The following is a 23,751-nucleotide window of genomic DNA, read 5'->3' on the forward strand; positions in this document are numbered from 1 at the left end:
CGCAGTGAGAGACCTTGTATAGTTATCCAAGGAGATCGTGAATAGGTTACCATAATTGAATGCATCAGTTCGAAAGGGAGCTATATACCGCCAATGGTTATTCTAAAGGGAAAAGAACAACAAGCTACTTGGTATCAGGAACCCAACCTTTATCAAGATACAGGTTAGAGGCTTGTACTAAGTCAGAATAGCTAGACAACAGATAAAATAGGCCTTTCCTGGCTAAAAGAACTATTTGAACCCTATTCTAGATATCTTTTAACTGGTGCAAAGCAGTTGCTTATCCTTGATAGTTATTCAAGCTATCGAACTGCAGAATTCGATAATTTCTGCAAAGATAATACAATTATCTGTCTTTGTATACCTCTATATATATCTTATCTTCTTCAACTATTGGATGTTGGTGTCTTTGGACCATTAAAACATGCATATAGTAAATTAGTTAAAGATATGATGGCAGCTAGGAATAATTATATTAATAAAGAGGATTTCCTATACTTATATCCTTCAGCACGCGCCCAAGTCTTCACTACAAATAATATATACAATGGCTTTGCAGGAGCTGGTCTCAAACCACTTAATCAAGACCAGGTTCTTGAGAAAATCACCTTTCAACTTTGTATACTAACACTACCTCTTCATGAAGTTAAAGGTTCAATTTCCTCTACTTTTTAGATACCTCAAAATCCTCGCCAGCTTGATTATAAAGTCCGCAGCCTACAAAGAAGTCTTCAAAAGCAAAGGACACTTTCTAGCAGCCCAGTCTCCCATATTCAATATCTTGAAAAAGCCGCGCAAATAGCAATGAATACAAACCTTCTTCTTTAACAAGAAATCAAGGCTCTACGTGCCGAAAACAAGCGGAAAACTAAAAAAAAGGCAAGAAAACGTGCTGTACTAGGGGGTGATGTTATTCTATCTATACAAGAAGGTCTTGATCGCATTCAGCAGCTTGATGTGCAAGATCAGGAGCATGTTGAAGGGTCAGTATCTATGCCTCGCCAGCGCGCTCCACCACGTTATAGTGGGTGCTGTAAGGGGACGTAAATAGATGGATCTTCCTATCTAAACGTGCCGTATGTACAAGAAGGAATCGCTGAAGAAGAGAACAGATCAGGAGGGGCAGACAGAAGGTAGAGGGGCAGGAACCACGTAACCACAGCCGCGTAAGCTACGCGGTGCATGTTATGGGATCAACCCATAACAACCGGCCCTATTAAATAAACAGATAGAAAGTAGTTAGTAACTACTTGATAAGTACTCGGAATATGGTTAGGTTAATATATAACACGGAAAACCAATGTTAGTAGTCACTATATAAATGTATATATCTACATCGGGAATATAGAACATATTTTGATCAGTTAATAACCATTTATTTACTACCTAATGACTAGCTAGATTCTCATTAAGTCATTATGCTCAAAGCTTCGTAATATCATGATTGAGTTAACTGCTTGCTAACTACCTACTAAGCAGTTCCCCCTTCCTGCCCCCCGGATGCTGCGGCGTGGGTGGGATGCATGTCACCGCAATCAAAGAAGATAAAAAAAATCGCAGTGGTTAATGTCTTTGCAGTAATCATTGCGGGTACTACAAGAGTCGCAGGGAACTTTATGCCCTATCTTGGTAACAGCAGCGCGCATATTGGTGACGTGAACCTGGATTAAGCAGTTAGCCAGCACTTAGTAAATAGTTAAGAACTACTTACACTTCCATCTTTCTTCACAGGCAAGGGCGGAAGGACGGACGACGACCCAGCCTTGCTGGGAGAGGTTGGGTCGTATTCAGCGACAGAAGGAGTACCCCCGGCGGAGGGCGAGGTAGCAGACCCAGAGGTACCGGAGGCGCCAGGCTCAAGTCCTCCATACAAACTTTTATACCACTCTATAACCAGTTAGTAAGTAGTCAATGAGTAGTTAATGAGTAGTTAGAAAACACTTACTCAGACCCTCATCAACAAGTTTCTGGGGTACGCGACCGCCAGAAGTTCCTTCCGGTAGCGAGATATTATCATGAGTTTCAATATGGGTTCGCAGGTTGTTAGTGGTCTTGTAGTTATGCTAAGCAGTTACCAAGTAGTTAGCAAGTAGTATTTAAACAGTTAGGGGGTACTTACAGTGGACTTCGAGCAGTCAGGGACACGGCAAAAGACTTCGCCATAGTGGATATAGATATCGACGTTCTTGTCCTATTAACCATTTAGCAAGCAGTTAGGTATCAGTTGTATTGCCAAGAAAATAACTTACTGGTTGTAATCGGGGAGTACGAGGCAGCCGGCCTCAGTGTCACGGAGGTACCACTGGTACTACTTCTAAACACTCAATTAGTATTCCAAAAGCAATAAAAATGTGATTATTATTAGACTATAGCTGATAATAATGCTTTATAAGTGATTTTAAATCGGTTTGAGCTCACATTGGTTGAAAGCGACGCCATAGAAAGTTGATGATGGTAAGTGTTATGAAATGGGTGGCTTGGGCTGAAAGATTTCTAAAGTTCGGTCGTGGGTCGGGTGATTGAAATCCAGCTTACATCAGCGGTTTCGGCTCGAGCGACCGATTTTGAGACCACGGGTGACCTGGAACCACTCGTACCGGCCACCCAATAGGACGAGACATCCATCGTTTCTCACAATAATTAGGGGTCACCTGACCGTCAAGGCCATCATGTGACCAAATTAGGCTCGAGCGACCGAAATTAACACCCAGGCTGACCTGCAACCACAAAAACGAGTCGACCTGCGCTGGATCCTCCACTTGCAAGGACATCACGCACTCTATGTAAGTCGGGCAGCATATTTCTCCCAACAAAGTCAATTGAATAGGACAGAAATGGCCCCGTCACGACGCTCCCGCACCCTCGGTGCTCTCCTCGCTCTCCACGCCGGTGACGCCCTCGGCGCACCCCTCGAGTTCAAGCCCCACACCGTCATTCGCTCCCGCCACGCCACCAACACCGCATTCCCTCGGACCCTCACCGGCGGCGGCTTCCTCTCCTGGGCCCCTGGCGCTGCCACTGACGATACTGACCTCACACGCGCTGTCCTCCTCGCCTACCGCGATGCCATCCTCAGCGGCGACGACGTCATCACCAAGGCCGCCGAGCACTGTCTCGCGTGGTATCGGGGCGACCACTGGCCCGGTCGCCGGCCGGGTACCTTACCCCGCGACATCGGGGGTGCAACAAGGAGGGGTCTATCCTCGTTTGCTTCTTCCCGTGATCCCTCCTCCTCGGGTGCTGGCCAGGGCAGTGCCGGCAATGGCAGCCTAATGCGTTGCATCCCCACGGGGCTCTTCCAGACCGACCCGGAGCTGCTCGTCAAGGAGAGCCAATGCATCAGCGCCATCACGCACAATGACCGCCGATGCACCATCGCCTGCGCCGCCTACAACACCATCGTCTCCGCCCTGATCGTGCGCGGCCTGTCCGTCGAGGATGCCGTGTCCGCGGGCGAGCGTGTGGCCGTCTCGCTCGAAGGTGGCGGCGCGGATGGGCCCGTCCACGCCGCAATTAAGATCGGGCGCACAATCTTCCTCGAGGTTTTGGCCGATAAGGGGCCTAGAAAGCTTGGCTTCCCCGGGTCGTGTAGTGGGTTCGTGCTCGATTCGCTGACGCTTGCTGTTGCCGCCGTCCTGGATGAGCGGAGACTCGACCAGGTTCTTGTCGATGTCGTCAGGGTCGGCGGGGACACAGACACGAATGCTGCCATTGCAGGTGGCCTCCTCGGGGCGAGGGACGGCGAGGAAGCCGTGCTTGACGAGTGGAAGGACTTGCTGCAGTTTGGCGCAGAGTTCCGTCGCTTTGTTGACCAACTCTTGACAGCTCAGGGAGTCCTACCAGGAGAGGGAGTGGGACAGGGAAAGGGGCCATCATGACTTGAACGTCACCGTCATCTCGGGACAGACAAGGCGGGTTCAATGACTTTAATAAATGCGATGCGTCTAATCAATCTTTAGGACAGACTATCCATAGACTCCCTGCAACGCCCGCACAGGACCTGTTCTATGGACGCCCAGAAAATTCAAATTCTGTATATAGTGATAGCCAAAGCTCTAAGTCAACATACCATCGAGACGCTCACTAAACGCCTTCTGGATCTCAGAAATTTTGTACGTACCTACAGTGGGGTGACAAAAGTATTCGCCATGCCAAGAATTCCACAGTAAGCACTAGTGGTTAACCGCTTCTTAATTAGGCCTAGTCGAAGCTATTCTGCCTGCCAAAACAACGCGTAGATATCCAAACGTGTTGGTGAAGCTATGCCAACACCAACACCATGGGACGACGAGGCAAGGAATTGACACCAGATATTCGAGCGAGGCTCTGTGAGCTGAAGTCGCTTGGATGGAAATATATAATGATCCACAAGCGGTATCCCCATATCCCATACACGACGATTCGCTCTACAATTCAGCGTGAGAATAATCGAAAGAACCAGGAGACTTCCCCACGCTCTGGACAGCCGAAAATAATCTCTGCAGAGGATCAACGATATCTACTGAATCTTATTGAGCAAGATCAATATATAAAAATACGTGAGCTTTCCGAAGCTGTACAAAGCAGCCCTTCAGTGCATACAGTTCAATGTTTATTCCGCACGATTCATATGCAAAAATGGAAGCAATGTGAGAGGCCAGAAATTACTCCCGAAAATGCAGAAAAGAGACTGAGATGGGTATAAACCTATGCAGAATATACCGCGGAGGATTTCTACCGAGTTATCTGGTCGAATGAGTGCTCAGTTGAGCGTGGAGTGGGCTCACGAGCGATCTATACTTTCCGGTCACTAAAACAGCAGATTATCGAGCGAGATATCCATGCTGTACGCTGTGGAAAAGGTATAAAGCAGATGTTTTGGGCTGCTTTTGGCTTTAATCGACGGACCGGCTTGCTACCACTAGATGGGGATCCAGAATCTGCCCGTGGAGGAGTTACTGCATGGATTATTCGCGGAGTTTATGAATCATTTTTACCAGAAATCCTGGGCCCTGGGGATATCTTTATGCATGATGGAGCTTCTGTACACCGTGCTTATATTGTACAAGAGCTTCTTGAGGATATGGGTGTGGAAGTCATGGTATGGCCGCCATATTCTCCAGATCTAAATCCTATCGAAAATCTATGGGCGATTATGAAAGCAAAGATCTATGATCTATATCCTGAGCTACAGAGAGCTCCAGATACAGAGGATACTCTACAGTTGCTTAAACGGGCAGCTATAGAGGCATGGCATGCAATTGATGAAAGAGTGGTTCAAAATCTATGCAAAACAATGCCTCATCGCGTGCAAGCGATCCTCCAGGCGGAAGGTTGGTATACAAGTTACTGAGGGTCGAATAGCTTCATGAACTAGCTATATTAGGAAGGCGGAATCAATTTTGGTTTAGCGTTTACTGTGGAATTCTTGGCATGGCGAATACTTTTGTCACCCCACTGTATGCGACCGCATCATCGGGTGGGGGCCCGAAGGTTGGGTGGGGCGGCGGCACAGCTAGGCTTTAAACCGAATCAACCCTCAAACTTCCTCGCCACTTCATATCCTCTCCTCCGAGTCATGGAGTTCCTGTTGCTCTCACGGGAAATCATGTTCCTTGTCGTTGACAGTTTAGAGTCGGTTGATCTCTTCCATCTCCAATCTAGCCATTATCTATATAACATTCTCCTCTGAGAGCTACGCAAGAGCGATGTCAAAGCCCCCGGCGGCATGGCACTATTCTTCTACGTATTTTATGGCGACGAAGCCGGCGTAACTGATATGCTTGAGATGGGTACTCCGGTGGATCTTCCCAATACACTGTATAGAGATCATCCTCCCCTCGTGCTCGCCGTTAGTCGACATCATGCATCTATAATCCGAGTGCTCATCGAGCGCGGGGCCGATGTCATTTGTAATCACCACATTGTTAGTTATTGAACTCCTCTCGAAACGGCCATTCAGATGGCCCCATCGCATGATCTATCGATGATTGAACTATTATTGGGTCAGGATGCGGATGTCAATCTCAAGGGAAATAAATATCGGACTGCCTTGTCAACAGCTGTCTTATGGGGGAAACCTGAGACAGTCGCACTGCTTCAAGCTCGAGAGGTTGATGTGAATGTGCCCGAAACTGCGAGGGACACACGGCGCTAAAACTTGTCCGGAGTATCAAACCGCACTCACCGGAGAAACAGCAGTGGCTCGGTGCGGGCGCGACGGAATAGACTGGAAGATGAATGGGCAATTGCTTGGAGGCAAATTAATTATCTACTATTCTACTCCATTTTGTTAGATCGAATCCTCTAAGTCTTTTTCCTCGTTCAGTAAAACGGAGTAGAACGCTCGTTGGCAGCACACTGGAAGATACCCGGGTCGATTCAGCAGCGCAAAACAGCAACACCAGCTACCGCAGGTTGTACGAGACATCCATGGCCATCCGCGTAGCTGCGCAGATGAGAGAGGTGTAGAAGCGTGATACCCAATAGTTACTATCTGCGAGGTGCTAGATATGCTACCCTTGCCCAGCATACCAGCACACCGAAATTCAGGTGTCACAACACATGTCGGAAAACCCCTCTTCCGGGCAATCCCGTAATATCTTGTAACAGGGGGTTCCCCACTACAATAGGTACAGTACCAATAGCCGGGCCGAGCCGTAATTAGGAGGGTGTCTTCGAGATGTTCCTGGGGAGGGTTGTAATCCCCTACATTGAACCCCTGGCACAGGCGGAGATGCCTGCTAGGGCTGTCAGCTCTGCGAAGTAGATCCCATTCCGGGTCTAGCCTGCTTGCCGTCGATTTTATATTCTTCTGACTCTCATACCGTTTCTGTAGCTGTCTGTTCGTGCTGTGGCTACTTTCTTTCTTCTTTCTTGTTTGCGCCGTATACCGTGCCAGAACACGCCATAGCCTGGAACCGACTGTCCCAAGTCAACGGGTGATGGGAAATTATGCTAAAACAGTTATATTGACTATATCTTGCTTCGCAATGCCATGACATTTGGTGAATAATCATGCATAACACAACTGTCAGGCATACTGACCAATACTCGCGAGCGGGACTCATGCTAGTCTTAATAGCAACTCGCCTCTTCTAGGGCTACGTAGACAATTCATCTGTTACGGGGGAGATCTAGACTCGGTATAATCAATATTACCCTCTAGCTGGTGGTATGGAGACATACTCAGGCCCCAATCATTCAGCGCAAGATCTTGTCAAGCGGAGTTTTGCTTGCCTGTAGAGCCTCAGAGTCATACAGCAATACCTAACCAGATATACTCTCTAAAGATGTTACTTCTTCACAAGTATATCTTACCCGCCGTAAAAAAAAAAAAGAATGGTTGACGTGTATGGATCTGGCGGGTTGTATATAGTATAAATGGAGGCTTCTCAAGGAAGAGTGTTGAGATTATCACAGCTATACCAAGTGCAATAATGAACTACTACTTTCAGTAGCTCATACTTCCATTACACGGTTATATACTAATATGCTGTTATATGATTTCAATTCAAGAAGCTTGGATATAGAAGTTGTTGAGAAAATAAGCCATTCTATTTTATATATTATACCAGGGTGGACTATTCGGCTACGGGATATGTCAATCAACGTAGTGCACGAACAAGGAACACACGTCAACTTGACACATCACTTTAGCGATATACCTGGCAATCCCCTGTCCTACTGCAGCGCGAGCCATGTAGTCAGCAGGAAGTGGTTGGCAGGACTTACCCTCTCAGGAAGAAAGGGTAAAGCTATTGTCTCCTTGAAGCTAAGAAGTTTAGATAACTACGTGAACAGGATGATTGCATGCATTCTTCTGCCTCATAGTCTGTGGGGTGTAAATGGAAAATAGACAGGACGAGGTCTGTTGCACCTGACTTGTGAACTTGCAGACCTCTGTTTATGTACGTACACCTGTTCGGGGTGTCGTCAGATTGCCGCTTTGCCACCAACGCGAGTCGAGTGATAATCGAACGCCTGGGCCGCCCACCATTATCCGATAAGATCATTCATTGGCTGATAAAACGCTAAGCAGTTCACAACTCCGAAATCGGAGAGCAAACAGGTCTTACTCATTCGCAAATGGAGCTCTGTTGCCAGTCAGTACGTACAACCGTCTTTGGTTTGTGACGTCCCAAATTCTTACGTATGTCTCTCTGCTTGCGCGAACAAGTAAACGGGCCTCTGAGGCGTGGGCGATGCCCATTGGCAGCGGCAGAATTATCCAAGTGGTGGCCAAAATTGCCAGGATTAATCGATGTCCAGACGGGGCTAGAAACTTGGCCCATGGGGATCTCGGGCTTCACCCTTCTTCCTCATTACCTTTGGTTACTCTCCTCCACTTTTGGGCTCCTTCGCGTATATTATGGCTGGTAATCAGCGACAGGTAGCGGGTTAGAAGACCAGATAGGTTCGTAAGGAAGGACGCGAAAGCGCCTGCTGGAACGGAAGGGCACTTCACATTCCCGCACAGACCCTCCTGCTGCGTTAGGGCATGGAACAGGATCACAAGTAGTTCCAATTATCGGCCATCTAGCCGCTGTGGTTCAAGGTATAAGATCCTTGCCAACCGCGGAAGTGATAAGCCACGTGATTAGAATCCTGAACTCTCAACCCCAGCATGCTGAAGTGCTTCTGCCTACAAAGAAGCCTAAGCGGCAGTATTCTAAGCTCCTATGAGGATCTTCCTCTGCCCCAGGGCATATTTCCCCCCCCCCCCCCCCCCCAGGAATCCGGATCTCCGATTATCTACGTGATTTATCTCTCGATCATCGCGCAATGTGGTGCGAGCTCTCTGACGGCCAGATGGCCGTCTGCCTAACGTAAATCCCGGGTGGTCGGTAGTTCCGGGGTGATCGGTAGTTTTCCCTCTAAAATCCAGGCTTGCTCGACTTTGAAGTACTGTACAACAACCAAAAGTAATTCAGATTGTAGAAACTAAATACCAAAACAAGTAGGATAGCTAGTTCTTTTATATCGCTGAATATTATATTCTGAATATCTTGGTAGAGCACGTTCAGGTATACCTAAACTTTGAGGAACACCTCCGCTGGTACCCCCCCCTCTTGCTTCTATCTCCTCATTTCTGGACGAAATTAGATCCCTGGCTTCCTGGAATGAAAGGCCTTCTGTAGAAGCTATCTAGCGCTTAGAATGACTCTTTTTCTGCCTGTCATTCTCTATAGCTAAGCGGAGATTGCTGTTTTCCCTTGCTAGTAAGCTAGCATTGTAGATAGCTAACTCACACCCTTTGACAAACTTATCTAGGACCTTTTTTGTAGGAGTAGGAGGGCTTTTAGACCTTCTTTGAAGTATCTTTTTGACTAAGGAACATTTTCAGTGCACGTGGCGCACGGTATAGGGCGTACCAAGCTGAGAGGAAGGAATCGAAGTATTCCGCTCGCTGGGAGGGGGGGTAGGAGTACCCAGGTTAAGGTTTAACCTTTCTAGTACTGCCTTAGGGTTGGAAGGAATTAACCCAGTTGCTCTGAATCCACTTTGGATATTCTCCATAGTAAAGACTTCCTGATGGGCTGCTGGGTATGCCTTCAAGAAATCTAGCTTGTTAATATAGTTGTATCCTAAGCGCCCTTGATCCTCAATAATCTTGCCGTACGCCCTTTTTAAAGGTCTAAAACAACCAACATCCAAAGGCTGTAGGAGATAAGATAAATGGGCAGGCATGTAAAGACGTATAATATTGTTATCCTTGCAGGTACGGTCGAATTCGGGCGTTAGGTGGCTTCCATGGCCATCCAGAACCAGCAGTTGATACCCCCCCCCCTCGTACGCCCGTTGGTGGCTGGAACAAAGACCTTTTGAAGCCAGCGAAGGCCAATTGCATCTGTAGTCCATCCATTGGCGCTCATTTCAATTCTCCAACTGCCAGGAATCGCGCCTTCATCATACCATCCCTCAATATGGACCTTCCCTTTAAAGATGATGGTAGAGGGTATTGACCACCCTCTAGTATTCACGCATTCAATCGTAGTAACCCTGTCAAGGTGCGGGCTCAGGGATGTAATCAGGACAGGATAACGAAGTAGATACACGGGCAGAACGCAGGATCAGACTATCAGATAGGCGCTTAATATAACAAGACATTGCTCAGAGATCAGGAACAGGATCAACATCAGAGTTAAGGAAGTATCGGTCAGCCAGGCGGTCAGAACAGGCAGAATCTCGCGATCCTTATTCCAGGCACCGTGCCCGGAGTGAGGCTCCAAGCTGGCACCGTGACAGTACTCCCCTCCTTCACGGCCGAGCTCCGTCGAGGCCAGGCCGGGGCTTGTGGGGGTATCGGCGGTGGAAGTTGTCAGTAATTTGTTTAGCGTGCTCCAGGTACTTAGCAGGTTCCTCAGTAGGGTTATTATATCCAGCCTATTTAATAGTATACTTCAAGCAAGGGCCTCCTCGGCCTCTTTGTTCCCAGCGGGAATCTAGGATATCCTCAACCTCCTATTCCTCCAAGCCTTCGACTTCCACGGGTGGAGGAGGGTCAATTCTCTGTCCTGGCACAGGGGTACTAGATACCGGGCGGAGCAGGTTCATGTTAAATACTGGGTATATCCGCATGCTGGCAGGTAGCTCAAGCTTGTACGCATGTGCGCTGATCACTTTTATTATGCGGAATAGTCCCAGGAACTTCCAATCAAACTTCTTTTGCGGGCGTAGTATACAGATATTGCGGGTATCTAACCAGACTAGCTGGTCAACTCGGTACTGGCGGGCAGGGTGGTGGCTTCTATTTAACTGTTCTTCGTAGCGAGCTTGAGCAGATGTTAGTTCTGTGCGGACATAGTTTGATATGGCTTGCATCTTCTTGGCGAATTCTTCGGCATCTCGGCTAGCTAGGCGACCAGGAACAGGAACAGGCTTGAACCCCATGCGGGGGTAAAAACTGTAGTTAGCAAAGAATGGAGATGTTTTAATAGGTTCAGAGTATGTGGTATTCAGGGAGAATTCGGCCAGCGGCAGCCAGGTATACTAATTATCTTGCAGGTAGGTCATATAGGCTTGTAGATACTATTCTAGCATCATATTTACCCTTTTAGTTTGACTATTAGTTTCAGGGTGGAAGGTAGTTAATAGTAGGCTCTTGATACTCAGGCGTCTGGTCAGGTGCTTCCAGAATTCCGCGATGAACTGGGGTCCTTGATCAGATATAATAGTCTGGGGCAGGCCATGTAGCTTCCAGATGTGCTAAGTATAGAGGTAGGTAACTCCCTTAGTATTAATAGTAGCTTGGCAAGTGATCAGGTACTTCATTTTAGTTAGGCGATCCATGATAACTAAAATTAAGTTAAAACCTTGACTATCAGGTAGGTATGTTATAAAGTCCATGGAGATATCTTGCCAGGCTCGTTCAGGAATAGGTAAGGGATGTAAGATACCTTGTCGAGCTTCGCGGGACGGGGTAACTCTCCGGCAGGTATGGCAGTTTTTTACCTATTAACCTACATATTGGTACATGTTTGGCCAGTAGTATTCTCGAGTTAGGAGCTCGTACGTGCGAGCTCTTCCAGGGTGTCCAGAAGCAGGTTTGTCATGAACCAGGCGGGTTAGTTCTGCTTTTAGATTACTGTTGTCAGGGATATACAGGCGGTTCCGGTAGAACAGGAAGCTCCCTTTTCTTTCATAATCAGCCAGGGTAATATCTGGGTGTCGAATCTGCCTGGTGGCTAGGGCTTTTAAAATCAACCGCACGATAGGATTAGATTTATACGCGGTACGGGTCAGATCCTTAATATCAGGTGGCAGCTGGAGCTCTTCCTTATCTCTAAAAGATACTGATTGTCTTGTTCGGATCGGAGCAATAGGAATTGTAAGTTCAACGGGTTCGGCATGTTTGACAGGTTCAGCAGGTTCAGCCGGTTCAGCCGGTTCAGCAGGTTCAGCAGGTTCAGCAGGTTCAGCAGATTCAGCAGATTCAGCAGGTTTAGCAGGTTTAGCAGGTTCGGCAAGTTTGGCAGGTTTAGCTAGGCAGGCGGAATCGATGTTCTCGCGCTTTAGGACGGTTTAACTCTAGTAAAGCAGGCACTTATCCCCCTCTTTAGGAAGGTCCTCTGACCTCCTGGTCAGGGCATCGGGCTTAACTCCTTGTTTACCAGGGCGGTATACAATCTTGAAGTCAAATTGGGATAGAAACTCGGACCAACGGGCTTGTTAGTGGTTTAATAACTTGGTAGACATAAAATACTCCAGTTTCAGTAATCAGTAATAACCTTAATTAGGTTAGGGGTTCCTTCTAGCTCAGGGCGCTATTCTTCAAAGCAGTGGATAATTACTAGCAGCTCCTTATTATATATCTTATAGTTATACTCGGTAGCAGAGTATTTCTTAGAGAAAAAGGCAACAGGATACAGAATCCTATTGTTATTATACTGGGATAGTATGCCAGCAGATACAAAATCAGAAGCATCTGTTTCAAGAACAATATCTCGGGTCTAGTTAAATAGTTTCAGAACAGGGGCACTGGTAAATACTTCTTTTAGGGTATCCATGACTAGCTAGCAGGTCAAGGTCTACTTAAACACGATACCTTTCTTGGCCAGGTTAATCAGTGGTGCAATAATCTTTAAAAAATCTTTAATAAATCTCTGGTAGAAGTTCGTAAACCTAATAAATGCCTGTACATCAGTAATACAGGTTGGCGTGGTCCAATCAGCGATAGTCTTAACCTTCTCGGGGTCTATCTTGATCCTATCCTCCCTGACTATCAGGCCCAGGAACTTTGTTTCATTAACCATGAATTCGTACTTTGAAAGCTTTGCAAAGAGACCAGCTTCTCGGAGCTTCTGAAGGACCCTTCGGACGTGCTATACGTGCTTAGATCAGGTATGGCTGTAGATTAGGATATTATCAAGATAGGCGGTACAGAATACATCCAGGTAATCTCGTAGTGTGTTATTAATATAGCGCTGAAATATTGCGGGGGCACCAGTGAGTCCAAATAGTATAACTAAGGATTTATATAATCCCAGGCGGGTATAGAAGGCGGTTAGGTATTCTTGTCCTTTCCTAATTCATATGTTATTAAATACAGAGATAATATCAACCTTAGTAAAGTACTTCATCCCTTTTAGGTTGTTCAGAGTTTCCTTAACCAGCGGCAGGGGGTAGCAGTCCTTGGCTGAAATTGTATTTAGGGCTTGATAGTCTACACAGAAACACAGGCCTCCTCCAGGTTTCTTAACAAATAGAACAGGCGAGGCAGTTAGTAATAAGCTAGGATAGATAAACCCTTTCTTAAGGTTCTCCATGATTTATTCTCGCAGTGCTAAGAGCTCTTCTCGTGATATCCCGTACAGGGGACTAAATAGCGGGGTCTTCCTGTCTAGCAGGGTAATTAAATGGTTATATAATCTGTGTGGGGGTAGCTTGTTAGCTTCCTTGGGCGAGAAGATATCAGCAAAGTCCTTGTATTCTGGCGGTAATAGAGCTTCGGGACTGGCTTCTTCTGGTTCCTCGGCGATTGCTTGATCGATAGTATCAATCGTGACAGTAAACAGGTGGTAGCCCCGGCGGGCATAGGCAGAGCAGGCGCGGAGGGAGACTGGAGCAATATCTTGATTCTCTAGTCCTTTTGGACATGGTATCATGTTCTTCGGACGGGTTCAGGGAGGTATATCATGCAGGGCCCTAACCTTGATTAATCAGGCAGGTATATTACAGTTCTTCTGGTAGTAGGTACTACTAAAAACTAGAGCATGTTTAGTAAATCCCTATTGCGGGTTATGGGTTCTCAACCATGGCAACCCAAGAATAATCAGGTAGTGTGCTAGCTGTATAACCAGGAAGCAGGTTCTTTTCTTATAATAGTTATAGATCCTTATATTTATCTCGGTATAGTAGGTAATTAGTCTACTTTTAGATTCTCTCCTATTAAAGCTTTCCAGGCGGATTAGTTTCTTCAGGGGTAGTAGCTCAAGATAGTTATCTTGGGCCTACTCACGATTGATAAACCTCTTTCCATCAGCCCCAGTATCTAACATAGCATAGCTTGATAAATACTTCCCTCGCTGGGCTAGGGTAACAGGCAGGATAGTCAGGTCAGCACGGGTAGTTTCTTCTTCAATAGATAATCTTTTTGTGGTAGTAGTAGAGAGGTAGATAACATGCTTAGGTATTAGTACCTGGTTACAGCTTAGGCCAGGCTCACGCCTTCTGGGGATTGGCAGCAAGATCCTTCAGAGATAACAGTAGACTCAGACTCTATAGATAGTAGTATATTATATCCTGGGCAGACAGAGCGGATATTAAAGGCATGGTTATCAGGATGCGGGCAGTTCCTGACCATGTGTTCCTTTGAACCACAGCGGAAGCACTCTCCTCGTTCGCGGCATGTAGAGCCGTACTGGCGGGCAGACGACAGGTCCATGGCATCAGTACTGCTTGCAGCAGGCTGGGGGGTAAAGCTTCTAGCAGGCCTGGGCGGGCTGGTTGCATAGTTAACTCTAGGTAGGGAACTAGTAACGGGTTTGGCAGTGGTTGAATAGTTCCGGGTGATTAACCGTGTGCTGTTCTCGTAGTACTGGCGGCGGTTCTCAAGTTCTTGCAGGAATTTGGCAAATCCCTGGTATTCTCGGGTAGGCGGTTGATTATGTACGAGCATTCCCTTGAGCTCTCGATTAATTGACTATTCTAGGAGTATAGGCAGAGATTCTTTAGATATCTCTCCCTCTAAGGTCAGGCGTTGAAATTCGGCAAAGAATATATTGAATTCCCTATTATTCTGCTGGAATCGGAACAGTTCCTTACAGGTATTATTCACGCGGTTTAGGTCCCTAAAGGCTCTCTCTAAGGTATCCAGGATATCTTTATAGTTATCTAATTGATAGATTCCCCTTTTGATATAGGGCAGTATCTTTGTGTACAGGGCCCCTTTCAAGTAGTTATTTATATACATTATCCGGCTCTAGAGTATAGGGAAACAGTCACGGTTGATATTTATCTTTTCATGGATTTAAGATATAAAGCGGTGAAGGTCCTTTTAATCTCCTTCAAATTAATCAGGGTCAGGGAGGCATTCTAAGAGCTAATATATTGACTAGACTATCATGGTATCGGACGTGCTAGTAGCAGGCATAATAGTAGCAGGTGCTATAGTCTCAGTGGTTCTAGGCTTCTCCCTTGCAATTTAGACGAGCTCTTGGTCTTTCTCCTTAGCTCGTAGCTTCTGGTATTCTATAATCGCGTCTTATTTCACGATCTCGGTATAGAGGTATTCTGTTTACTGATAAAGGGATTCAACCTAAAGCACTTGTTTAGTATCCCTTGATACTAGTAGAGTTGCTTTAGTCTTGTTAATATATCTATCAGTATTCGCGCAGTACTCAAACCACTGAGCTAGGTGATTGGCAACATGATTCGCGAATTCAGTGGTATCCTTTGGTAGGAATGGCGGTCAGGGCGCGGTAGCAGGCATGGTGCAGAAGTATCGACTTCGTGGGGTAGGAGCAACGTAGTATCAAGGTGCGGGCTCAGGGATGTAATCAGGACAGGATAACGAAGTAGATACACGGGCAGAATGCAGGATCAGACTATTAGATAGGCGCTTAATATAACAAGACGTTGCTCAGAGATCAGGAACAGGATCAACATCAGAGTTGAGGAAGTATCGGTCAGCCAGGCGGTCAGAACAGGCAGAATCTCGCAATCCTCCAGGGATAGCCTGTGGTTCTGGTTGCGAAGCTCTACCTGGGATAACCGGCCCTTCAAGCGAGCACGTAGGGTTGTAGGAGGTAGATTATAGATTCGAATAGCTTCCTTAATTTTGCGAATTTTTCTATTTTTTAAATTATTTATAGCATATTTAATCCTACCCTCCTGCTCTATTAACTCCTGGCGCGTTTTACGCGCTTTCCGTGGCATGGTAGTTGGTTAAACATAGAGGGTGGTTGACGCGTTCGAAATTTTGGAATTCTACCGACCACCCGGGAACTACCGACCACCCGGGATTTACGTTAGTTAAATATATTTAGCTTACTACATAATGACCAAGCGAGGTCGAACCCCTAGGGGCAGGCGGTACAGGACGGCAGTATGCCCGACTCGCAAACCATGCCAACTGTTGTGGTTTGCACAGGGGAAGAAGGTTTGAGGGGCAGAATGAAGCTGTACCGACTACACGTAAGACAGCAAGCCAATCAGTAGTTCTTTATTCACCTATCTGGTGCTTTTTGTACAGAATTCAAAGCGTGAAGAAATAAAGAGAAGTCCGGAGTCGAATGTTTTGAAGGCCTTCCGCGAATCGACGCTAACGTATATAGGCAAGCGGTCAGCGTACCGGCAAAATACCTACGACTGTGTCGTTCTCGCTGACTAATCACCTCGCACTTCTCGATGTCGCTGCCTCCGTCGCTCGCCACGCTCGGGATCGTGAATCACGGCGATCGTGATAACACGCACGTATCCTACTAATGAGCGGATGCCTTCATCTATAAGGTCTCTATCCTCTAGACGATTGTCTCTCTTCTTGATAGATACAACGATTCACACGATGAGGGGTAGACGCTCGAGAGTTGGAGTAGCCAAGCGGCTAAGCTAGAGATCACGTGGTCTCATACTTTCGTATCACCAACAAAGAGAACGTCAATTCTCTAAGAGTAGGTCGTTTCCTCCGAGACTCTCCGGGTTCCAAAGGGCCGGGCAAGAGATGCCAGTGGTACCTGGTCTCTAGAAGTTGCTTAAATAGCCCAGGTATAATCAGTGCAATGCACGACCAGTGCAGCATATTTCAGCGATTACATAGATTCGTCGGCTGGTAGCCAGGGCGCGAAGGCGACAAGGTACGAGGAGACCATGGCCTGTCTGTCTACTTTTATACTTAAGTGTTCGACTATATCCTATCTAATATTCTGTCACCGGTTGCTGGAGTAAGTCTGTCGGTCTCCATACGCCATTCTGGTGAAGAATGCGGTTATATCTACTATCATCATGACGTCGACACACTGCTTTTCGAACATATAGCAGGTTTCAACTTGAATCTAGCGTAAATTATGCGTCATTGCGATTTAAAGACTACTGGGATAGAATGAAAGCAGATACATTTTGTTTCCCTCAGCTTATGCCACCGACGAAAGAGAAAATGACTGTAATCGACGAAAAGGGTAAGACTACCTCTTACTCTGTATACCATGCATCTGTATGCTCATTATTAACCAGCAATCTTCGATACGATCTTCAGAGAAATCACAAACATTAAGCATCTCTTCACGGTCGATACACTCTCCCTAAAGCGCATCACCGATCACTTTGTCCATCAGCTGGAAAATGGTCTCACTGAACAAGGCATCTACTTACAGGCACGCAGTCCATGAACATAACCTGGGTCCCCTCCTTTCCGACCGGTCTCGAAACAGGTACGTCGTTATCGACCTGGGAGGGACAAATATTCGCATTTGCAACGTGGAGCTAACAGAGCAGACGGGCGACTACAGAATCACGCAGGACGAGTACAGACTCCCCGACAAACTCAAGACAGGAACGGCGGCAGAATTATGGGAGCTTATCGCGGACAAATTACTCGATTTCTTCGCAAAGCATAAGCTCCCAGAGGAGAAAGGAACAACTCTCCCGTAGGCATTTACGTTCTCGTATCCCGTTATGCAGGAGCACATCCAACACGGCGTGCTACAGCGGTGGACTAAGGGTCTCAATATCCAGGGAGTGGAGGGCGAAGATGTAGTGTCCCAATTTGGGGCCGTCCTCGCGAAAAAGGACATGCCCGTGCACATAGTGGCCCTGGTTAACGACACCGTCGGTGCACTCATCACGTCGGCTTATAAGAACCCCGACATCCGCCTGGGCAGCATTTTCGGCACGGGTGCAACGCGGCGTATATGGAGAGGTGCTCGCGCATTCCAAAAGCCGCAGATCAAACCAAGGCGATCCCCGAACACTCGATCGTTGCAGTCAACTGCGAATATGGAGCGTTCGACAACGGCCACCAGGTCCTGCCGCGAGCAAAATTTGACCTGGAAATCGACGAGACTTCTGCCAGACCGGGACAGCAGACGTACGGGAAGATGGTCGCGGGGATGTACCTCGGGGAATTGCTCAGATTGATCCTCCTTCACCTGCACGAGTCTGTCGGACTATTCGGCAACGCGGACATTAAGCGGCTTCGATACAGTGGCAAGATTGATTCAAGCTCGCTTTCGATGATGGAGGCGGACGGGACTGAAACGCACCGTATGGCAGAGGCGAAGAAGATACTGCAGGACACGTACGGGATTAATGCAACAGATGAGCAGTTACGTGTCAGCTGTATCCTGGCAGAGATCGTGTACACTCGGGCGGCGAGGCCGTATGCCTGTGGCATAGCGGCCCTGTGCAGGAAGCAGCAGACTTCAGCGTGCTCGGTAGGAGTTGATGGATCTGCGTTTGAGAAGTACTCGCGATTTCGCGAACGGGCAGGTGCAGCCCTACGTGAGATTCTCGACTGGCCAAAGGATCAGGATCTCGTCAAGCTGGTCGCTGCAGAGGACGGGTCTGGAATAGGGGCAGCGTTGATAGCAGCAATAATATTGAATAGATAGGTTCCCACACATCCTAAGTGATGGCGGCTTCTTGAAATTAGACCATATATAGAGGGGAAATTCTGAGGAATGCTCGTATAGCAAAACAGCAACTGGGAGTCAGCGCAAGCAGTAGATCTGCGCTGAGCATTTCCCGAACAGATCTGCACCTTGTTCCTATACTAAGTCCTGAACCCCTGCCAGGAGAGGCATCAGTGCACCTGGGCGAACAGCGAGAATGGAGTCATGACAGGTGGATGGGTACTGGGTGTATCGCCATAAGAAAGGGCCTTACCAGTTTTCCCCGTGTCCTGGGAATGTTCGCCTCATTGATAAAGCGTGAAGACGCACTCATCCCCGGGCCCGCGCCTCGAGACCCAGAACGACGTCCTCTTCCTCTAGCCCGAAATGAGCAAGGTGCTGGTAATATAACAGACTATAATAAGGATGCTTAGCTATAACACTTCAGAAAACCGTCTAAGTTTAGCTGTCTGGCCTATAGTGGCAGAATTGTCTAATATATCTGTCACGCCATCCGTAGTTATTGACAGGGCACAGATGGCCTGGCGCCAGTTCTCTTTCAGAGTATGCATTGATTCGTTTTTCTAGATCGCGAAACGAAACGGTTTTTTAAGCGGGAACCTATCACAATCTGGACTTGTAAATTGTCCGCATTTATCTAGCAATGAAATGGCGATACCTAGTATTATCATTACCTACGGATTTAACGCCTCGGCTGTGGATTGGGAACTTTAGGGCCGAAGTCTTCTGTCCGTCATTTGGCAGCGAAGGCATACGCAGAAATGGTGGCACTTAAGATAGGCTGCGACAATATGAAGAACTAGAGTGGCCGTTATTTGTAACTTTTGCCACATGCAGAATATTAACGATCGAGAAAATAGCTCCTGCAATAGTTGTCTTGCTCATAGGCTACTAGCTGAATGCCATGCTTACTTAGTAGAAGGATTCGGCATCCCAGATGTATGCGGCCAAGTGCGGAACAGATCAGCAAGGTGATCAATTGGCGCCGTCAGGAGGCCAATAGCAGTCTCGAACGGCGGCTTATCCGGGGCACTGGGGTGCGAGCGACTGGGTATAAACATCTTAGTCCGACCAAACGACTTGGACAGCTTCTCGCTCTCAGTGCTAGAGATTGCATTCTCGAGCTTGAGCAGATCCTCTGCCTCCTCTTCTTTGATGTGCTCGGAGAGATCGGCCATGAGCGATTTGATTGTTGGCTCGAACTCAGGGTTAGAGGCTTTCAGGTTTTGGAACTTCTTGGGCTTCTCTTTGACCAGGTACTTTGCTAGACGGGCATGCTTTAATTGGCTGGTTTAGGCTCGGGAGGTGTACCCCGTAATGCTCCTTACGGTCTTTGTCTGCCATAGCACGGCCGCCGGGACGCTCTTTTCGAAGACGGGGTAAACAACAAGTTCCTCGCCGATGGAGTGACGGGCAAGTTCCCAGGTAAATTGGTTCTGCCATTGGGTTTTCTTCTTGTCGGTGCTCGCTGTGAGGATCTTGTTATAGTAGTCCTCAAGCTCGCGGTGATCATCTTTGATTGCGTCGATGATGCGAGGCGACATGACAATGGGTGATTGGGAAATACAGCGGTACTGGATAGGAAGTATGAACCTTCTTATTGGGAAGCGAATTGAACTGGTGAGGCAGATGGCCATCTTGAAACAAGTGGTGTTCGGAAAATATATTTGGTTGTGCCACTCAATGGAACGGACGGCCGCTACGGCTACTTTATGGAGTTAACGCTGAACGTCATGATGAAGTCCAACTGATGCGATTGCGGAGTGCAGAAATTTGACTACTACACAAGGCGTAAATTGTTGGGTTAGAGCCACCTGGTTAGTGTTTGCCAATCAGGGCTGGGTTTAACCAGCGTCATCATGATGGTGCTTGGTGCTGGTTGGGTACGGGAGCCAATTAGGAGCTAACAATTACGGGAGTGGTCGACCGGAGATTGCAGTTGGGAACAAGACGTTGATGTTCTAGACCAGCTATGCACTCAGCGCATAAACGACAGGTTCCGATTACAGGCCCAAATAGCAGGCTAATAAAAGCCGGCAGACAATTTTTTGACAGATGAATTTATCAACCACCCGTGTGCTTGGTTTGTTAATGACGGTATACATGACATAGGCTGCGAAAGAAACAGCATCTCAAATTAATAAAACATTAAGAGATCCCCAACTGGACGTGAAGACTTTTGCGTCGGTTGGCTGCGAAAACAGTTGGCTGCGAAAACATCTCATGGGTCATCCCGGTATCCTTAACACCGCTTAGCAGGTCCCTTGTATCACCCATGCTTATTGAGATGTGCTGGGGGTGCGGCGACTCCAGACCAGACAGGTTGTGACCAGGGGAGTTTGCGTATCTGTGGGATCTCCCAACTGTATCGCCAGAAGGCGACGCCGAGTTACGAGGGTCCCCGACATCCAATTCATCCGCTGTTGAGGAGATAGAATCGCGCTTCGTCGCTTGTTTGACCATGCCGCTAAGATAAAGATGGATGGCCTCGTCCTCACAGCGCGAGTGCAAGAGTATCTGATCCTTCAATGACAGTAGTTGTCTGTGCAGTGTTTTTATTTCGTTATCAAGGCTAGACCTTTTGTGAGATACTTCTTGGAACCGGCTCTGAAGCTCACTCGTCTCCCGCTTCTTCTTCTGACGTGATTTGCTGGCTGCCGTGCGGTTCCTCTCCAGATGTTTCGCACGCTTGTCTGTGTCGCTGTTCTGCCAGCGCAGCGAAGATGGGTGTTTGTCCCTGCTCATGTACGGGGGTGGGGAGACTCGGTTGCTGGCGAAGCCGAACTCCGTATCATGGCTGGCAGCGCAACACCTACTGACTGAGATGGATGAGAAGCTCGACGCAGATGGGTACGAGTGCAAGAACGGTGGCGCATGATTGATTTTAGTGTCAATCGACTCTTCATGGCTGTCACGCGAGACTGGTCGGAGTGAGCGGTCGTGGAGGCGTGGTAGGTTAATGTCGTTATCTCCGCCTTGCATGTTTGGTGCCATGGCCTCCATGGTGGCTGTCTGGTTGGATAAAAATGGTATCTCCATGTTTTGATGCTGGTCCCCTTTCTCTAATAACGATAGAGATATAAACTCGGGAAACCAACCGTTTTCCAGGTATAGGGAATCTGAGGCGATCAGCGAGTCCGAGGACGGATCACCCTGGTAGGAAGCAGCCTGGGCAGACATTCTGCTGATTTGCAAAAGACGGTCCTTGGTTCCAAGATTTGGCGTACAACTTAACCAGCCGTGCGTATTGGGTGCCTCTCTGCACTTCTGAAACTCGATTCTCTCGTGTTGGCAATAGTGTACGGATTGCTTGAAGTAGGGTCCCTTCCGACAAGGGTGATTTTTTGGAGTACGCACACGCGATGGTGAACACAAATGAAACAAAAGGTCTCAGATAAATTCACGTGGACGAGGTTACTAAGAAATTGACCCAAGCGTCAAGCTTAGTTTGCAATTGACAAGGACATTGGCATGGGACTGAAGAAGAGAACAATGGGTTCCGCAGAGTAGAGAATGAGCTCCTATATCAATTTTCACGACAAATTGCTGTAAGCGGGGAAACCTACATTTGGCAAGCGACCCCACATCAGCTAAGGTCTTGACGTCTTCCAAAGAAAGTATTTCGCCAATCAACTAGATGTATGACGCTTTCGCAGCTTGACCCATGACAGTGCGGACTCTCGCTCAATCAGACCTTCACAAGGATGGTGAATAGTGTCGACTCCTGTTGGAAAAAAATGAAACTCGGATGGCCCTTTTTGCTCTCTGGACTTTTGTAATTAAAGCTGACTATCGGAGTTAGGCCTGGGGTATTTGTACTATTTACTATTCCTCGGCCAGAAGTCAGTGGCTAGAACAGATTCCTTGTTGCAACGTCCTAGAGTGGCGTGTCTGGCACCTTTCACGCTGGTGATTTACAACTGCTCAGTCCCCGTAGGCGACTTTGTTCGGATTAAAGTACGATTGCCATCTAGCTCACAAACCGCCGCGTACTGTCACAGTATGTTATTGTGATCTCAAGCGGCCGGTCTAGTTGTGTCAGGATCTCACTAATCGATACATTGATTCCCTTCCCAAGTCCATGATTTGTCAACTCATCAACCAGCCATATATCTTCCAAGTGTAGCGATTCAAGGTATTCTGCGTGGTGAATAAGCTCTTCTAGGGCTGCGAGAGACAACCAAATGTCTATAAGCTCCAGACGCTGAAGCCGCACAAGAGGCATTCCGCTAATAAAAGGAATATTGGTGATGCTGAGATAATGCGTATTTCTTTGACCTCTGATAGGGCCCTTGAGGCCAATGCCTGCAGGAAGCAGTCGTCTATTGCTACCTGGTGGTAGAATCCGCTTATATGGAACGCCTGGACTGTCACCCTATTTTGCTGAGCCATAAGGGCAGCTGTGAGAAGTTTTTCCAACGGACCATGATAGTAGTCTTGATGTGGAAGCATATAGCCTGACGCATGGCCGAACTGATCCTTAATTCCGTGCACGAGATTCATCTCAATAGTATTGAGATTGGGAAGGCGTGGAAGCGTTTCGCTTAGGACGTCACTTGCTTGTGGGAATTTCCGCTTCTCGTCAATGCGCGATTGAATATTAGATGGATGTACTATGCCTTTGCAAGATGGAAGAAAGCTGGGTGCCACTGGTATCTTTGAGACTTAATCTGTTATGCAGATATAAATAAAGAACTTACTAGGGTCAGGGAGAGTATTTGCCTCGTAGCGGATGACTCACAAATGGAGCGTAGGAAGAGTTTGGTATTTCCAGCAACTGTCAAGGTGCGGGCTCAGGAATGTATTCGGAACAGGCTAACGGAGTAGATACACAGGCGGAACACAGGATCAGGCTAGTACACAGGTACTCGAGGTAACAAGACGTTGCTCAGAGGTCAGGAACGGGATCAACATCGGAGTTCAGGAAGTAACGGTCAGCCGGGCGGTCAGAACAGGCAGAATCTCGCGATCCTCATTCCGGGCACGGTGCCCGGAATGAGGCCCTAAGCTGGCACCGTGACACAACCCCTCAAATTGCGCTGGGGTATTTCCAACCAAGATTGACCGGAAAAGCAGTGGGTTGCACAGCTCCCGTAATAAACTATTCACCATTGAAAGCCTCTTCAGTGAATCTGGTGGAACAAACGAGATAATGATTTCAAGCAGCTCTATTAGAAGGCAGTTCATGGCGGATTCCTTGAGC

The 23,751-nt window shown here is 47.5% G+C and overlaps 7 protein-coding genes across 7 annotated transcripts; 3 read left to right on the plus strand and 4 right to left on the minus strand.

The window, feature by feature from the left end:
• Positions 1-1,535: 1,535 nt before the first annotated feature.
• On the minus strand, positions 1,536-2,439 carry BDV17DRAFT_285273 (uncharacterized protein; the record flags this gene model as incomplete). Its single annotated transcript, XM_073760681.1, has 6 exons — positions 1,536-1,661; positions 1,712-1,887; positions 1,946-2,063; positions 2,120-2,191; positions 2,270-2,302; positions 2,419-2,439. 6 exons carry the CDS (start codon positions 2,437-2,439, stop codon positions 1,536-1,538), a joined length of 546 nt encoding a protein of 181 aa, XP_073610449.1.
• BDV17DRAFT_234185 (ADP-ribosylglycohydrolase family protein) lies at positions 2,411-4,135 on the plus strand. Its single transcript, XM_073755837.1, has one exon. The coding sequence runs from the start codon at positions 2,835-2,837 to the stop codon at positions 3,876-3,878; it is 1,044 nt and encodes a 347-aa protein (XP_073610450.1). The 5' UTR covers positions 2,411-2,834; the 3' UTR covers positions 3,879-4,135.
• Positions 4,136-5,469: 1,334 nt separating this feature from the next.
• Positions 5,470-6,326, plus strand: BDV17DRAFT_276510 (uncharacterized protein). Its single transcript, XM_073759343.1, has one exon. It carries the CDS (start codon positions 5,708-5,710, stop codon positions 5,915-5,917), a length of 210 nt encoding a protein of 69 aa, XP_073610451.1. The 5' UTR covers positions 5,470-5,707; the 3' UTR covers positions 5,918-6,326.
• Positions 6,327-16,425: 10,099 nt separating this feature from the next.
• Positions 16,426-18,527, plus strand: BDV17DRAFT_301654 (hexokinase-domain-containing protein; the record flags this gene model as incomplete). Its single annotated transcript, XM_073764297.1, has 7 exons — positions 16,426-17,096; positions 17,152-17,262; positions 17,292-17,348; positions 17,408-17,564; positions 17,626-17,627; positions 17,657-17,836; positions 17,902-18,527. The coding sequence occupies exons 1-7, from the start codon at positions 17,021-17,023 to the stop codon at positions 18,525-18,527; spliced, it is 1,209 nt and encodes a 402-aa protein (XP_073610452.1). The 5' UTR covers positions 16,426-17,020.
• Positions 18,528-19,456: 929 nt separating this feature from the next.
• On the minus strand, positions 19,457-20,185 carry BDV17DRAFT_285277 (uncharacterized protein; the record flags this gene model as incomplete). The annotated part of the gene is made up of 2 exons (XM_073760682.1): positions 19,457-19,807; positions 19,877-20,185. The coding sequence occupies 2 exons, from the start codon at positions 20,183-20,185 to the stop codon at positions 19,457-19,459; spliced, it is 660 nt and encodes a 219-aa protein (XP_073610453.1).
• A 452-nt stretch (positions 20,186-20,637) lies between these two features.
• BDV17DRAFT_276514 (bZIP transcription factor) lies at positions 20,638-21,307 on the minus strand. Its single transcript, XM_073759344.1, has one exon. It carries the CDS (start codon positions 21,291-21,293, stop codon positions 20,697-20,699), a length of 597 nt encoding a protein of 198 aa, XP_073610454.1. The 5' UTR covers positions 21,294-21,307; the 3' UTR covers positions 20,638-20,696.
• A 1,110-nt stretch (positions 21,308-22,417) lies between these two features.
• BDV17DRAFT_276515 (uncharacterized protein) lies at positions 22,418-23,426 on the minus strand. Its single transcript, XM_073759345.1, has 2 exons — positions 23,249-23,426; positions 22,418-23,197 (listed from the first exon to the last, which is right to left on the minus strand). Coding segments are annotated over exons 1-2 (462 nt in total). The 5' UTR covers positions 23,250-23,426; the 3' UTR covers positions 22,418-22,736.
• Positions 23,427-23,751: the final 325 nt, after the last annotated feature.

The sequence above is a fragment of the Aspergillus undulatus genome (assembly GCF_047715775.1).
Source record: "Aspergillus undulatus strain CBS 261.88 unplaced genomic scaffold BDV17scaffold_85, whole genome shotgun sequence".
Lineage (NCBI taxonomy): Eukaryota > Fungi > Ascomycota > Eurotiomycetes > Eurotiales > Aspergillaceae > Aspergillus > Aspergillus undulatus.

Bases quoted from the DNA above. Each gene is read 5' to 3' on its own strand.
- BDV17DRAFT_234185 (XM_073755837.1), top strand. From the start codon at position 2,835: ATGGCCCCGTCACGACGCTCCCGCACCCTCGGTGCTCTCCTCGCTCTC.
- BDV17DRAFT_276510 (XM_073759343.1), top strand. From the start codon at position 5,708: ATGGCACTATTCTTCTACGTATTTTATGGCGACGAAGCCGGCGTAACT.
- BDV17DRAFT_276514 (XM_073759344.1), bottom strand. From the start codon at position 21,293: ATGAGCAGGGACAAACACCCATCTTCGCTGCGCTGGCAGAACAGCGAC.